Source organism: Pecten maximus, chromosome 8 (assembly GCF_902652985.1).
Source record: "Pecten maximus chromosome 8, xPecMax1.1, whole genome shotgun sequence".
Lineage (NCBI taxonomy): Eukaryota > Metazoa > Mollusca > Bivalvia > Pectinida > Pectinidae > Pecten > Pecten maximus.
This window is the reverse complement of record NC_047022.1, coordinates 29683427-29700811: the sequence shown is the minus strand read 5'-3', so window position 1 is coordinate 29700811 and position 17385 is coordinate 29683427. Positions and strand designations below refer to the sequence as shown.

Below are 17385 nucleotides of genomic sequence, written 5' to 3'. Positions count from 1 at the left end.
CACTGTAGGACTATTTGTGGTAGTAGTAGGTGCTCCCCATACAGTTGTTATTACCAGGAACACCAGCAGAACTCCATATGCATTTCCGATCAAAATATCCTGTATAACAGCATTATCAATGTTAACTTATATTTAATTGATAATTGTGTGATTATTGATAACGGATTAAAACGCTTGTGCTTTATACATGGGTATGCAATCTTATTATTTTGATCTGATAGTAATGATAATTCTAATAATACCGATTACCCCTTGTTAGAAGCATGATTAACTTAAAATGTTATCTACCTGAAATAAAATATTTCATTACTTCTATTCTGATAATTATTCCCAAAATAACGAAGACATCATATTGATACTTGATTGTGATCAAGATGGAGAATGGTTAACTGGGGCACATATGCTCGCCTCGTCTATCAACATTACAAATATATACATATTGTCAAGGTTAGGAACTCAATCAGTCTAGTGAAGCAACCCATTTTCGAGAAAATTGTGAATGTCAACAAGTTGTGAAATGTATGTCGATGGGAAGAGGTCACAACAAACATATTCCAACATTGAAAAATGGCCAGATTCCAGTTAGTCGCACATCGTGCATTTTGTAATTTCTATACCTATAGCATATAAGCAGTATTAAATTTCAATGAAACACTTGGGTTCAGTTTAGGTTGAGAAACAGACACACCCAGGATACATTGGTAAGGTTGAGAATTTCCTTGCGTGTCAATTAAAATGTGTTTATTTAATAGAAATAAGGTTTTGACCATGTATGGCGTTGTGGATTTTTCTTATTAGAATCGAACATACAAGTATAAAATAATAAACATGTTAATATATCCGCGAAATGTATGTTGTCGGATGGGAAATGATTTACTTAAATCTTGTTATTGAATTCATTTTTAATTAAACAAGGCTATACATAAATCATCAATTCGTCTCCTTATTATCTTTAACTCAAATTGATTTAATTGCATAGAAATGAAACAGTTTGATAAAAAATATGATTTATTAAGTATGGATTTGTTATATTAATAACTTACCATATTGTTGCAGTAATGCATGGATTTGTTTAGTGTACATGTAAAAATGCAAGTATTTATATTAAAAATAAGACAAACATCAGTATTTTTTAATTTTAGTACTAATTATCTGTAAGGGTATAATCCCTGTTTAGTTGTCTCTTTAATCCTAAAAAATATTGGTTTTGCATTATTTATTTTGATAACGAATCAAATGATCAAGGTAGCGTATATAAGGAAGGTCACTCGCCAGAAGATTAAGTTTATACCGTCACTAACCTGTTTACCCAACAGGGTGTGTATATAACGTGTCATACTAAGTAAGATATAACACAGTCACACGGATAATATCTCCGATAATATGCCACTATAATACAAATGATCATGTCGAAAATGTTTGAAACGTATGTAAAATAGTCCCCCAGTATAAAAGAGACAAATATAAGGCTAATTAGGGACGCTGATTATCTCACGGGGGATACCGGTATTTATCCTGAGATAAGGAAGCAGTCGTCGATATGTCATAGAATAAATCATTAAACAAAACGTCGACAAAGCATCCTTACACCAGTGAAGTATCTAGCATGTACATTCTTACGTCACTATCTAAGGTTTTTATCCTCTGGTTAATCGGATACTTCTTACTCTCATCATTAATATCAGATGGTAGCATGTAGGCATGAATTGGTCAAATATTGATATGATATTTACTTATTTTGTTTTATTATTAAAATGGTAAACTGTGAGGAGTAGTGTGCCATATTGGTGGTCTGTTATGAATTGTCATCATAAAGACAAACATGTTGTTAATAAAAGGTAGGAGTTAAATTCAACACACATTTTTTTATATTACTTTAATTACCATTTGACTTAAACCAAGGGAGAATTAATCGCCGTAGCGAGCTTTCAAAATATCAGACGACGCCTGTCAGCAATGATGATTTTCCATTAAGACTTCTAACTAGTGCAGCAAACATAGCTGACGAAGGATGACAACTTTATGACTCGTGCCCTGACCGGGCCTCGAACTCCCGATCTACAGCAGCAAATCGCCTAGCCAGAAATACCCGCAGCTTATACCGCTGCGCCACATGCACGTTACTTCATGTGACCCGAAACGGCTTAAGTAACGATGTATGTCAAATGTGAAATAGTAAACAAAACAATAACTGAACTTCATATAACGCATCGAAGTAACATTTAAGTATTTAAGATTAATCATACCGAAAAAACCCAGTCAATTTCGTAATGGAAAATTGAAAACCACTCAAACGGGTACCAACGAACAAGTAAATATAATCACGTAAAATACGCAATTAAAACATATAGCATAGAACATGATAACAGCATACATCTCAACCCTTCAAAAGCTGAAAGGAATAATGACAACCAATTCTAAATGCTTCCTATGGATCAGTCTTAGAGTCACGGACACGAATTTCTGTTAAACTAACACGTTGATATTTAAGATTTGTCAGTATTTCTATAAATACCATGTTTGGATTGTGTTAACAGACAATATGTGCTTGGATATGATTGCGATAGAAGATGGAGTAATTACATATATTTTCCCTTTTATTGGAAACTTGTAACAAAAGCTATGAGAGAAAAGTAAAGGTACGCGTTTACATATAATAAACATTCCGTTCGTTTATTGATAAAATAAGTTCATAATTACACGCAAATGAAATCAAAACATGCAGGTTAACTTTTTATTTATTCACAATGTCTGGTTTATTTATACATGTAGTATGGCTATCCGTTGATCCCAGGTAACATTACATATGTATTCGTCTAATTTAATATATGTAATTCCCTTGTAATTTCAAGGATGATGTGCAGTAACGTATGTTGTTCGAAAATTAATCTGGCGAACAAGACTGTTTGAGTTATCCCCCTTGTCGTGATATAAATATGCCTAGTGAGTATGTAAGAACAATGTTTAGCATGATTACCTGTACTCTAGAGTAGTGCCGAAAACATTAAAATCACTCATTAATATTAATAGTAATAAAACATAAAATCAGCAGTAGTTTTCAATAGACAGATAGCCCTCTAGAATTTTACCAGGATGACTGGAGTTTGAGTCCCTGATTGGATTTTAGAAAAACAAGTATTGGGTCAGCATCCCGTCTACGTAGATGTTTTACGCCAGGCACTTTGGTTTCCCTCCACACATATACCCCTGTAGCTTATATTAGGCCAAGAGAGGTTATTTAATATACACTGATATAACTTGTTTCTAAATGTAGCACATACAAAGCTTCTAAAGACATGTAAGTCTATCGAAATATAGAAAATCCAAGTATGATGATTTGAAGTATGGCTTTAATGACATATGCGAGGTGACTCAGCCCCGATAATTATTCCATCTGTAATACACCAGTATATGAAATTACATTCATTCTGGGAATATATATCGTCTCATGTTAAGATTATGTTTTAACTTTATTCCATTGTTATCTATAATTTATTGCAGGTTTAAAATATACTACTGGAACATAGAGATTTGAATTATCGATTTTTTTTTTCGTTGAAAAATGTTTAGAAGCGGTGATTTCGTTGTGTATATACCTTTATATTTCAAAATTATGCTTATCTACATTTTCATTTCAATAGTACCTCGTCATTCCGACGATGAAATATAACTTTATTTAACTTTACGAAAGTTTATTAACATCGGTTTAAAGTTCTGTTACAGACTTATATTAGATGCCCATTCCAGTTCCCAGTTCCTCATCTGTGCTTTCCTTTTGTTCCGGTTCTTACTGAGTTCTATACTGCGGCGCGTTCGAACTTCCGGTATTAGAGAGATGGTGTAAGGAGCGATGACTTGTCGACTGAGATACGGGCACACAGAACTACTCCATTTGTCAAGTTTCTTTTGGACTCTACTACTTGTGAAATCTCGCAAAGTCTCATCTGTAATCTCAATGGAGACGTCTGTAACATTCTTGTTGTACACCATTAGAATCTAAAACAAAACATCCATTGGTCTATTATACACATTTATCTACAAACTAATTGGTCTGATATTTCCTACCTGTATTAAGATTATAAGGGAACAACGCAAAATAATCTAAACCTTTACATAAACGTTGGAAGTAAATGCAGTATATAAAAGCGAGCTGAAAACGGGCATTATTGGAAAAAAATATGAAACATTCGTCGATAAAAAATAGCCAGTCTTAAGTTTTCAGATATTCGTTTGTTCGAATATTATTTTTTCACATCTTGCATTCTGCGACAACCATTCACTTTAGATAATATCACATTGTTGATGTGATGTTATTCTACATTTGTTAATACGTCTTTGTTCCAAAAGTATCGAATACATTGCGAATACTTGTCATAATGCAAAAACACGTTTGTTAATTGCGATATCAGTTTGATCAGATCAAAATTCCGGTATAGAGATTATATGCCATTTGCAATGAACACTTGTTTAAAATATCCATTACCTTCAAAACCTGTTCCAAAGCAGACAAATCATCTATGGTTTCTATATAAACCCGGATATGACCTTTGACCCGATACGCCATCTCCTGTTCTAACATATCGAGTACCGGTGAAGGGTTATCACCCGGACCAAACAGCATCTCTTCTATATTTTTATCATCAAACGGACGGTATTTCTCGTTCACCGTCGTAACTGAAAAACATGAATAATGCAATTCATTATACAATGTATTCAATCACAAACGTGTACATCCTATAGACTGGCATGTAAGCTCGGAATGGAATTAACCATATAAACGTAAACAGTACATGAGTTACAATATAAGTTAAAAACAATGTACGTAAGTTAGTAGTAAACATATTGTCTCAACGAAAAATGAGATAGATTCTCTTAAATATTTTAAAACATACGTCGTATGATTGTAGCATACAATGTTTCACTAGAATTATTCCCTCAATGTTCTTATTCTCAGGATTAACAAAGTGTATTATCACGTGTGAAACAAATATGTAACGCTTGACGACGATTAAAACATTGACGTAAAAGTAAGCAAATAAATACCTAAATCTGAGTACACAAGTCACCAAAATGTGATAAAAAAAGCAGAATATTTAATGCAACTGAAATATTGTTAAATCATTAAGTTTTTTGATTGACAAATGAATCATTACCAACATTATATCTGGGTGCAACCAACATGATTTGAATACAGAAGAAGGTATATCTTCTGCATATAATTGCCAACATCAAAATTTGAGAAATCTAACATTCAACTGAGCAATGGTGACTGAAAAAACGAGGGTCCGCCTATAGTGATAAGTACATAAATAGTTAAAATATGTAACTATAGATGCATGCTATACAGGCTAAACTTGACATCGGAGAGGAGGGGAAAGTTTTCACACCAATGAGAAATAAGTAGTCAAAAGGTGACACCTATTTGGTTAAACAGAATAGTTAGGATAGTACAATACGTCTGTCCATGTTCGAGACATATTGCATTACTTAGCGAAAAACCATAACAAGTGTTTAAATATAAAAGAAAAATGCCTGCAATTCTTTGCTTATCAGTACAAATATCAGACTAAGAATGACACACATTTTCTTACATTTTATGCAGAATATCAAATATCAAAGTCTTACTTAAAAGAAAGTTCTGTCATGTTTGTACATTTTATTGAACATACTAATGTTGAATATTAAGCAAATTGTTTCCCAAGGTGACTATCACATACCATAATCTGAGGCACTTAATAGATATACATATATATATCGCTTGTCTTAAAAATATTTTAATCTTTTACTTACTGAAGTTAGAGAAGAGCGGAAGATTTTCAACACAGACACTGTGGTCGTGGCAGGCCAGGGAATGGATCTTTGAGTCGTGGTTTTCGGTGTTAAAGAATGCCGCATTGTCCTTCATGTTTGGAAAAGGGGAGGCGGTGGCATCAACGATCATTTTCAGAAGTCCATGGCACGCCCGTAGCTTCCTGTTCCAGACATCCCCTATTGTGAATTGCAAATACAAAATGGAATGAGAATATAAGCTATAAATAGCAGACACATGTTTCCCTTCAAACGAATACCGAGTAAGTCCAGGCAACGGAATTGGTCAGCAGGATATATTATGCGGTAAATGCAATGAAATTAGTAAGAAAGTTGATGTCCAGAAAATATTACATAACAGACTCCTACTAAATTTTATTTACCTTTGCCGATACACCCTCCACAGTTATTGACTAAACAATCGTTTGTTTGTCTGTTTAGCTCCGGTTTTGAAAGTCCCTGAGCACCAGACCAGAGATGTGACGCAAGGCTCGAGGACAGGTCTTTTCTAAGTGATTTAGTGTCAGCACAGAAGTTGGCATAATAACCCGCCGGATTACAGTCACTAGGAAAAGGGAATGAAAAATAATGTAACAAACGTTAACCCCTTTTCTTTCAATATAATAATAGTGTTGACAAAAGATTCGAATTATCATAAGTCATAAAATAAGTTTATTCAAAAACGACTTTTACCTTAGATTTCACCCCCCCCCCCCCCCCCCCCCCCCCCCAGGATACGTAGAGTTTGGTATATGAAGATTTAAATATACCCATAATAAAGCAACACACGAGCCTACACCATCAACGTTGCTGCTTTCAGACGTATTTTCGGGGCTAAAACATTGTGTCGCAGTCACTTTTATCTTTAGTAATAAATGGAAAGTATTATTTTTGTAACAAAATATCACGCTCTACATCTATTTCTCGTGGAGATTTTCAATCTTTTAGTGGTTAGTTTTTTCAGAGGAAAAAAATACAATTTAAATAAGTTACATATTCCACTGTTGTTGCCCATTAACAATGTAGTAAACGATTGTAATGTAAAACGATTGACTGTTTCTTGCACTGTTTACCATCGCTCTTGTTATTACTATACGGTTTACATGTTGTTCGAGGGACAAAAAGCATTCCCCCTTGTTTTTCGTAATTCACCGCGAGACCATTACTTTGTATATCTGTATACCTGTCGCCATATTTGATGTAGAATGCGTCCTTCCCCAAAGGATGTTCGGCGCACTTGGTGCCGGTATTTTTGCTTTGCACAAGGACTCCTCCTGTGTTAAGAGAAAGGGGGAATTCTTATTTATTGCATCCCATGATATTCAGTTGCTGCAATGATTGCAATGTAACTCGTTTAGATGATTGACATTCCTTTTGAATTATATGTTTTGAAGCGTCATAACAGTTGCGATAAAACATGTTTTTTTTTTATATATCTTCCTTCTTAAGGGTCTACACAAGTTGAAGCGAATATAGTTAAGTTTTGAAATAACCTTATTACCATGATAATTCAATGTTTGTTTTTATACAAAACTTCTTACATATTCATAAATCAAAATATATCAGATTGATAATGTATTATTAGTAGAATTTTATTGTTGGATTATAAAACATAATTATATAGTTTACCCTTTTCATGAATTTCTACCAAATCTTTGACGACTTTGTAAAGTTGCTCATTATCCACATTCCAGAAATTGACGGACACGTCGGCTTTCTTCTCCCTCACATCGACATACACAAATTTAGCGTGACAGCCAATACCGAGTGCCATCTGCTTAAGACTGAGAGCAGGGACGCACCTCTTGATGAGCGAAGACGCAATAGCCGCAAGGTCAAAGTATGTAACGTCATTGACTTCATATCCCGATATTTGTAAGGCTTGGCCTCGAGTGTAAAATATCTTCTCCTCTTCGTGTCGTTCCTCAATGTTTTCGTCATTCATAGAGTACGTTTTATAGCTCGCTAAAATGTGAAGTTTGCCATTTAAATCACTAGTGACCTCTTCAATGCATTCTAATAACCGTACGTCCATCCGGAAGTAACGTTTTCCGAGAGGTTTGAAATCTGAGACCATGTAATTGTCAGACAAGTGTAGCTTTTCGTTGATCCCATCAATTATGCCTGGAATGGTCTCAGCAGATACAGCCTTTACATATATGGGTGTATAATCGTTTAGTTCAGGTGTAGCTGGATTGACATGTAACATACTGACACGAGGATAGACTTCTAGAGTGGCCATATACCCAGCCTGATCCCGTACAAATACGTCAACACCAGAGGTCCCAGACAGACAGATATAGTCAAATCCCGCTGAAATCGCTAAGTTAGCGAGATATGTTTGTGAGACAGTTGGAATTGTCGATTTCAATCGCAAAGCTCTGTCATATAAAAAAATATTTGAAAATTGTTAGTATCGAACTTATACATCTTAATATCACAACCAGAAATGTTGCTTTCATAATATATATATATATGTTTATATGTTTCCTGTTAAATGAACTTTTAATACTCATAATATCAGCAACTTACCAAGATGCTATCAACATTATAAAAATCATGATGAAAAAGTTTAACGGCATTAATCAATAAAAGATATTCGTTGATTTAAATAAAGTTAACCTATCATATATAATATCATTAATTACAGAACAGGAATTTTCTTTTTGAAAATCCATTCCATATTGAAATAGAACAAATAGAAATTAATTCATAACAAATAAAAGGATATTAACATCGCTTTGTTTTCACGTTATCAGGTCCATACTTAATCATAATTCGTACACTTCGTCTTGAGTATTTGAAGGCATGCAATTAGGTTTGCAATGCAAAATGAAATGAGTATTTTACCTGCCGACGTTCCTGTATATAACAACATCGGCATCATCTCGTTCATGTGGTACTATAACAGCCACTACAAAACAATAAATGAAACGCATCACAAAACGAAATCATTTAAATAAAAATTAAAATAGATATTATGCAATATGCAAGCGGTGCATTTCTAGTTAAGGTCATCATTGATATGTTTGAATATTAGTTAAATAAAGTCGCCTTACCATGCGAAGCATCGCAATGTACATATACTGAATTGGATGGAAGATGAGGAATACGAAGCTGAGCAGTAAATGGCGAAGGCTAAACATTAAATCTAGTAGTCTGTTTTTTTTTGTTGAAAAGTATATACTGTACCTATATATATAATAATAGTATTAAAAAAACGTTGTTCTCTTGATTGTTCTATTGGTAATGTTATTATTTTATATATAATACCGGCCACTGAGCTTTTGATATTTCTAGTGTTATATTTATATCAAATACATATTCTCAATATTATTAAGATTGCATTTAATATCTTTACAACATGGTCTCGAGATACCCGCATAGCACGTACATCTGTCAAATATTTGATTGATTTTGTAAACATTTAGATAGACGACCCGCTTTTGTTTCCATCGTTTTTGGTTTAACGCTTTATATTATAGTATGGATAAAACATACAACTTACGCTGAATTTTACTGAGAATGGAAAGGCGTCGAAGTCGAAGGGCCATCCTAGGGGTCATAGTCCGTGTAAGGCACCAGTCCCACGGGTCTTCGACTTCGTCGTACGTCGCACAATCCTTACATCGTCTCGTGGTTGTACCACATGACGAGTCTGCCGGACCCTCCGGTTCAAAGGTAACGTCAAGAGGAGGATATTGCATCATCCTTACAAACCCACAACAGAGACTTACTGATTACGGATTTCAAATATACATATAAAAACTAAATATCAACTTTAATATATATATCTGTAACTTGTGCCTATTTAGATACTACATGACGTTTTGTGATTTCGATTTTAATTATGCGTTCCATTGAACAACACTCTTTCCCAACGATATTTAAATATAGAGACGAAGACGTAATATAATTAAAAAATCCCCCCGGATTTTTAGAAAATAACTGCATTTGAATAGATTCAAGTGATGATAAATTAGCACAATGAGTGCTAAACGTTGAAAGAAGATACATGGAATGGAATTATAATTATTATCATAATTTAGCGGAGTGTATTTAACAGCAATAATCGATAACCGCTAAATAAGATTACCACTGCATATGTACATTAAGAGTTAACAATGTAACACATTTTGGTACCTTTTCATTTGTGCGTTATTATCCACCGAGAAGGGCTCGTCAACAGGACTAAGGATATCAATGGCAGTGACATCCTTAGGATAGGCAGAATTTGTATTAAAATGTGAAGGAGGTGTCGGCGTAGATTTTAACACTACAAACCAAAAGTAAAATTATTTCTTATATCCCATAGAGGCCCGTCGTAGCTCAAAGTCATGTCGGTTTTGCCTGACTCATGGAAGTTGTACTGGCCACTGAACTCCCCTTCAACCTAATGGTACGTATTGGAGAAATATACATACCATGTCTAAACGTTCTCGTGGAACAATGTGTTTTGTTTAAATGAATAAGTTCGCAGTTATATGTCCTGTATCAGTACCAATCATTAATTATACTATAAAAACTAATGGGGTTTTATCTACAATCTAGGATTTTATCATTCCTTATATACCAATCTAAATTAAACTTACGATTGTTCGCGTTTTATTTCGCGAGCATTGCAATATATTGTACAAATTTTCTACCTACCTAGATTGGTTAATTTATCGAGAAACTGTTGCTTTTCGGCGTCGTCCAGCTCCTCTCGTGATGCCTCTCTCCTTTTTCTCCTCTTCCGTGCCGCAGGTTTCTTTAAACAAGTACTGATAATGCTCTTATCTGTGTCTGACGTCATCTCGTAGAAAGTAAACCCGGCACATGAAGTTAGTTCAAGTAAACGGTAAACGACATCTGACCTTTCGTCGATCATGAAGCTTTGATCAGACGAATTAGTTTGTGTACTAACGCCTACTTTTGCTGCACGACCTTCATAATACAATGAACTGTCACCATATTTGCCGTTCGGATACCGAGATGTCGGTTCGCTCCATCCTTCTTTTAAGATTAAGCTACCTAAAACATCAATATTAATTTATTGGGTGGATTATTGTTTCACGCAAATTATCAATTTAGTTTGACACTGTAACCAGAAACAGTTATAATAGTTAAATCAAATTAGATAAAATGCTGCCATTCCTTCAACATGCTATTTAAACTAATTCCTAAATAAAAACAATTCTTACTGATTGGAATTAAATTTCTATTTTAACTAACTCTCATGATGAACTTGCCCCTCATGCATTTTCATGCAGTTGCCTGTTTCGAAAATAAAGCATGTTTTAATCAAACAACTCACGATCTGGCCATTCTGACTTGACGAATTTAGCCAATCGAGTGGTGGTGGCTGCCATTTGCGCCGATAGAAGCCGATTTGCACAAATCGAGCTTCCTTTTTCATCACAACGAGTACACGATACCCCTGGCTGTCCACACCAGTCAGCATGTGAGTCTGAGTCCGGAAAGGTTATAAGGTTTCCAAATAGCTCTTTAAGACTGTAATTAAACAGAAACTTGTTTCGCAAATAACATAATAAAATGTACCTAGTTCAAGAAGATGTTATAATTACATGCATTTTTGTTATTTGATAACATTAAAGATACTGTAATTCAAACGCGGAGTTACTTCTTATGTCTCGCCCCACTTTCCCTTCAGTGCTAATGCATCCATCATTAATCTATTTCCTTCCTAAACGTAAGCGATATGAAAATAAAGCCAAGCTTAAGTTAACGAGTTCTTGTGAAAATGAGAGCTATCTATCCGTAACAAATGGAAGAACAAAGGGGTAAAGCATGATATAAATAATTTGCTTTATATAACATTTACGTACTATAACTGTACAGTACATATACTCTCACCTGTCAAAGTTACTGCTGTGCCTGTAAATCGGCACCTCAGGGTCACCACATACACTTTCCATAGTCAATCCACTAAATTTATTAATAACAGGATCCTTGCAGTTGGCTCTACATGTCCTTGCTATCTCTGCTTTACATATCGACGTGTTAGCTTTCTGTTCGTTTTCCAAAAGAACATTCCTGTAAAATAATAGATATACATTTACAACGAACAACACGAGTTCGCTCTAGGCATTTGTTAAAGTAAATATTTGAAATTATGATTACAAAGCCCTAGTAAGGGAGGTACGCGTGTCTTCTTTGTTTAGAAGATTTGACTTTCAATATGCTAAAACTTAACATAGTGTACGTTTTATGTGTATACTGATTATCTGGATCTTGTTATATGTAAGTATTTTATCATAAATTATCATTAGCAGCATTGTCCTATTGTCCTATCCTAGAGTTACAGCTTTTCATCTAAAACATACATTATATATAACACACAGTTCATGCTATATATTCAGACGATACACACATATCATCAATAGAATAAAAATAAACTTCCGGAATTATAACACTGCAAGTTCAATACTTAATCGTTGCTGATGTATCGAAAACAGTAGACTTTTTAGATTAGAACGATATTCAATGTTTCATGTTCGATGTTCGAGGAGTTAAATGCTATTTGGAAAATAGTTTAAAAACCCGAGGTGACAGTTAAAAGCTGTTTTACGTTTTACGTAGTAGTAATCGTATGAAAGTACCAAATGTTGATGTCGAACGCTACCACGTCAAGTCTGTTTGCTGTGTGTTTCCATGAGCCAGTTATCTCGGACACACTGCTCGTACAGTAGGTTGTATCTTCCACATTCGAGTCAGTCTCTAAGTGTTGACTCAGTCTGAAATAAAAACGATCTGATAATACCATGAGATTTATATAAGGAGTTCAATAGGTCTTAAATGATCTTAAATAACAATAAAGATTAATGGTTACACGTGTACATTACAAAGCACCTGTCATTTTGAGAATCATAACGTGTGATACCTAGTTTTGTTTTGTTTTGCTATTTTAATTACTACGTGTGATAGCTAGCTGTAAGGAAAAGAAACATGATTTATCTGCGAATCAACCAGAACAATTTAAATTTGGAAAACAACGAGGGCATGCAATTTTCTGAATCAACAAATGGTTGTTAATATACGGGTAATTGAAAGGTATAAAGAAAGTAAATCGTCGTTCCTTACTGTATTTCATATGGAGCGCCAAAATCCATCGTAATATCTCTTAGAGACCATCCGATATATGGTTTCAGGTGAATCTTAATGACAAATACATTGTGATTATATAAATATACTGGTATTCATATCGTGTATTAAAAAAGCTGCATGTACCTCTGACACAGAGAAGTGTGCAGACGTAAGAGGATATCGAAACTCCTCTCCGTCAGCGCACACTGAAAATACTTTAGAATTCAAAATATAGAAAAAGCGCGAAGATCATCAAATCAATAAAATTCCATTAAATCGAGATACACACGTGCAGCTTCTAAAATTAAACAAAACCAATTTTAGATACAGCTGTCATTGATTCATCAATACATTTTAACACTTTTTAAACTGATACCCCCAGTTGTTTGAGGTTGTAATATGTCAGGACACCAAAGAGAATATCAAACGCTAGACGTATTTCTCTACCTACATATGTAAGCAGACGGTATCTTAATTTTTTTTAGCTTTTCTGTCTATCGTTACAAATTATTTAATCCTTTTGAAACTTACCTTGTGTGTGATTATCGCGTGGAAGCTGAACATCTCGTTAGTTTCCAATACTGAAGTTGTACCCAGTGTTGTCCAATCAGGAAACGACATGGCGCCTGTGGACTCGCCATCTTTTACTTCATCAGCTTGGTATCAGAAATAAATATATTTAGAAACTCGCTGTAGAAGGTATGAAGTTAGAATTCAATAGTTTGCATAAACTTTACCTAGGAATAAACTTTCATTTATATTTGTTATTCATGTGCCTTTGGTACAATCTTAAAATATGTATGTATTTTACCAATATGCAGTAAAGATACATTTAAGCGGTATTGAGCTCATTTCATGCTGACATCAATTTCCGAATATTGTTTTCTAAGGCAAGTACTGTCCGTACGTCAGTTCATAATAACGCTAATCTATTAAGATCTGGCCATGCACTTATCTCTAATTGTACCAAAATACCAACGTTTACAGCATACTTATTCATTAAACTTAATGACCATTATTTATCAATTCACGCACCTGTTTACATGTTTTTAGTTAAAATATATCTATACACTTACTGTATAAAAACGTCCCCTCGGTTGTTAAATTATGGGCGATTTGGAACGGCTTTAACGTTGTCATGTTTACAGCAAGGAAAGCCTCAGTATTGGCTTTAACGATAACCTCTACAGCCGGAAGTCGGGAAAATGTTGCTATGGGCACCTTAAGGTAGATGGTGGGCTCTGTATCCCATAGAGGCCCGTCGTAGCTCAAAGTCATGTTGGTTTTGCCTGACGCATGGAAGTTGTATTGGCCACTGAACTCCCCTTCAACCTAATGGTACGCATTGGAGAAATATACATACCGTGTCTAAACATGTAATGTTTTAAACCAATAGATAAAATATCGATACTATATATTGTAAACTATGATTTCAATACGGTGTTCATGATAGATGAATAAACTGTATTGTATTCCAAGAGCTAATTACAATGTTAAGTTATACAATGATAATTGAATTGTGTAAGCAAATTAAGTATTCACAATAACAATGCTATAGCCATGTTATCAATTGATGCTTTAGTTGAATTATTTTTATAATACTAAAATCAACATACCACAGACTTAATAAAATAGTATTACCTCTGTTGTGAACACCTTTATAACTGGGTTATTATTGACTTTGTCGATTTTTACTCGCCTGTAACATATAAAAATGATTAAAGAAATATTTCTGTTGTTGTAAATTTTTCCTGCTTATATCATACAAATATAACAACAGCAAGTGAATTCCAACATATAAACCAAATCTATATTCTAACACAGGTAGAACATGTGAACAAAATATAGGTCTTTTTGAGGATATTTACATAAAATAAAACGATAAAAAGACCAAAGGGAAAATGGCGTCTGCTTACTTTGACATTCGTTGACCACTTAACACTTTTAATATATCAAAGTACAGTTTCAAGCATTATGCTATGATTTAATGCATTGATTTCTACAATTAAGACTTTAGAGGGTTAAGATCAGTTAAGAACATTTTGATTCGCAAAATCACATTACAAGACTAAATTATCAGCATAACAATATTGGAATCGTCAATAACTTCGGTAAATCAATGCTTATTATAGTCCTCATCACGTTTATTTTTTCCTTTTTTTTTAAATTTCAAATGAGACTTTTAATACTAATAAATATACAAAAAATATACAATCTATATTTCATTGTTATTATTATAATACAAAAAACTTACAATCTATATTTCAGTTTCGTTTTTCCACCACAGTTAGAACAAGTGAACAGGAAGTCAGTCTCGTCAGTCAAACTCAGATCCTCATCACCTCCACTAACGTTTAGGATAGGCTGCGGGTTGCTGGATAGTTTAGTCAAATGTATTGTGTTGTTGTCCTTGTTGAAGGGAATCATCGTATCCATGGTGTTGTTCCAGTCAATGTCGCTCAGTACAGTCTTCAGGACATTTGACATGTGCCGTTTTTCTCGTGTCCTAATAGCTGGGCGGACATCAGTGTTGACAGATACATGTATTTCTGCCTCCTCAATCAGCTCCAAAGCCCTATATATGAATAATATCTTAATTGCTTTATCATAAACACTATTTCGAAATTACTAGTGACAATTGAAGATCTGGATCTATTGATGGACATAAGGTTTTACATACTGCCGGGTCATATAAACACTGCTGCCATTAAAAAATAAATAAACATTCGAAGATAATGTAGAGAACTAAAGGGGGTCAAAGAGGACAGAAACAGAAATATCAAGTGTTGCAGCAGGCTAATCAATGTCGTCTTAAAAGAAAACATAGAATACATTTTATATCCTAAAGAGGGTCTAATTTCAGTAGCCTCCTACTATTGATACATACCATATACTTGACAAAATCATCACCGATGCTCTCGGTAGAGATGCATTTTCCCTGTAAACTTTTCATGAATCAACTCATAACGACAAAGACAGGGAAAGGAATGCTTTAAAGGTGTCTCATAATTTACATCAATAAAATAGCAATATTATTTGATGCTTTGGATACACACAAAAAATGGCATTCAACAATTATATTTCACATTAATATATTTTTTCTTGTCTAATTATCAAATTACAATGGCACACAAATTTTAGCTAGGTATATTATTAACCTGATTAACAAAATTCAATATACAAAATGTAAATAAACTTTAAAGTTCACGTACTCTGCTCGTGTAACATGTAGCTCCACCTGTCGTTGAAATCGTTCTATTGTTTCTACCTTAGCGAAGATACCACTGACGTCAGAATTCGGCAGGACACTTCCGGTCGTACATACTGGCGTGGAACTTCCTATGACAAGGTCACCAGCAAGCCAGGACATACTGATGTTTTCATACTCAACCATGGCTACCGAAATTCTATGGTCTGAACATTTTATCCTCTTCACGTTAAAACAATAAATGATTTTATATCAACAACATATATATCAAGTGTATCAAGGTATAACCTGATTGTCATCAACACATAAGTCGATCGGATGAAAGGGGTATCTGATTACGCTGTGTGTATTTGATAAAATTACAGTTCCCACATGACCCGTCATCCGTTTTTTTGCATTAGTTATAATCGTCTAGAATTTTCTTTTTGTCGAACGTGTGAATAAAAATGACTCAATCAACATCCGAGCGGCTCTCGTGAAATATTCCAAAATTATACCAAAATACATTGACGGTGGCATTTACGTTCTTACAGTCTATGGAATCTATAGGCATCTTTATGTGACGTTTTCACGCATTGGAATAGTGACACGGCTCAAAACACACGCATGAACTCTTTTTTATTTATAAAAAAAAGATAAAATTAGAAATTATGAAATTGACTGAATTGTTTGTTTTTTTCAACTCCCTATCCATATCTTGACATTTCTTTTGAGCTATTCTGATTTTATTTGGTCGCTTCCCATGATAAACACTTTGGGCCTTGGCATCAACGGCCATTCCAAGAAGAATGAATCATCTTTACGGTACAGCTTATTATATTTTACCTCCTCCAAGGAAAAGTGCTAATATCTTATCTATCTTTTTGCAATCCTTAGAATACACTAACATATATTTATTTATTTAGGTATCAAAATGAAAGCATGTGTGATATAGAGGTACCCATTTTAGCACGCAAAATTAATTGTAACTAAACTAAAGAAAAATATTTATTAGACCCTACCTGATCGTAAATTTAATTGAGCAACCTTTAGAGTGTTTTTAAAGGTTTGATATCATTGTAAATTGAAATGTATCAAAGTTTAACATAATCGAGGGTAGGTATATCGGAAAGTAAATACAATTCAAAATAAATTAACCATTTTAACCGTAAAGAGGGAGATGCTGGAAAAATCGTACCTTGACTGTCTGTCTGTCGTCCAAGTCGATAACAGCCCTTAGTTTGCCTGATGAATCAATAGACACGGTATCCTCTGACGTAGTTAGGTAAGTAAACTGTTCCCTA

General features: G+C 34.2%; 1 protein-coding gene across 1 annotated transcript; it reads right to left on the bottom strand.

Annotated features, from left to right (window-relative positions):
* Positions 1 to 2724: 2724 nt before the first annotated feature.
* LOC117333712 lies at positions 2725 to 16313 on the bottom strand. The gene is made up of 19 exons (XM_033893134.1): positions 16107 to 16313; positions 15149 to 15469; positions 14536 to 14593; positions 13971 to 14226; positions 13426 to 13550; positions 12892 to 12965; positions 12411 to 12545; positions 11665 to 11844; positions 11105 to 11301; positions 10459 to 10821; positions 9952 to 10084; positions 9317 to 9519; positions 8659 to 8722; positions 7438 to 8189; positions 6992 to 7082; positions 6192 to 6373; positions 5791 to 5988; positions 4484 to 4674; positions 2725 to 3996 (listed from the first exon to the last, which is right to left on the bottom strand). The coding sequence occupies exons 1-19, from the start codon at positions 16286 to 16288 to the stop codon at positions 3718 to 3720; spliced, it is 3984 nt and encodes a 1327-aa protein (XP_033749025.1). The 5' UTR covers positions 16289 to 16313; the 3' UTR covers positions 2725 to 3717.
* Positions 16314 to 17385: the final 1072 nt, after the last annotated feature.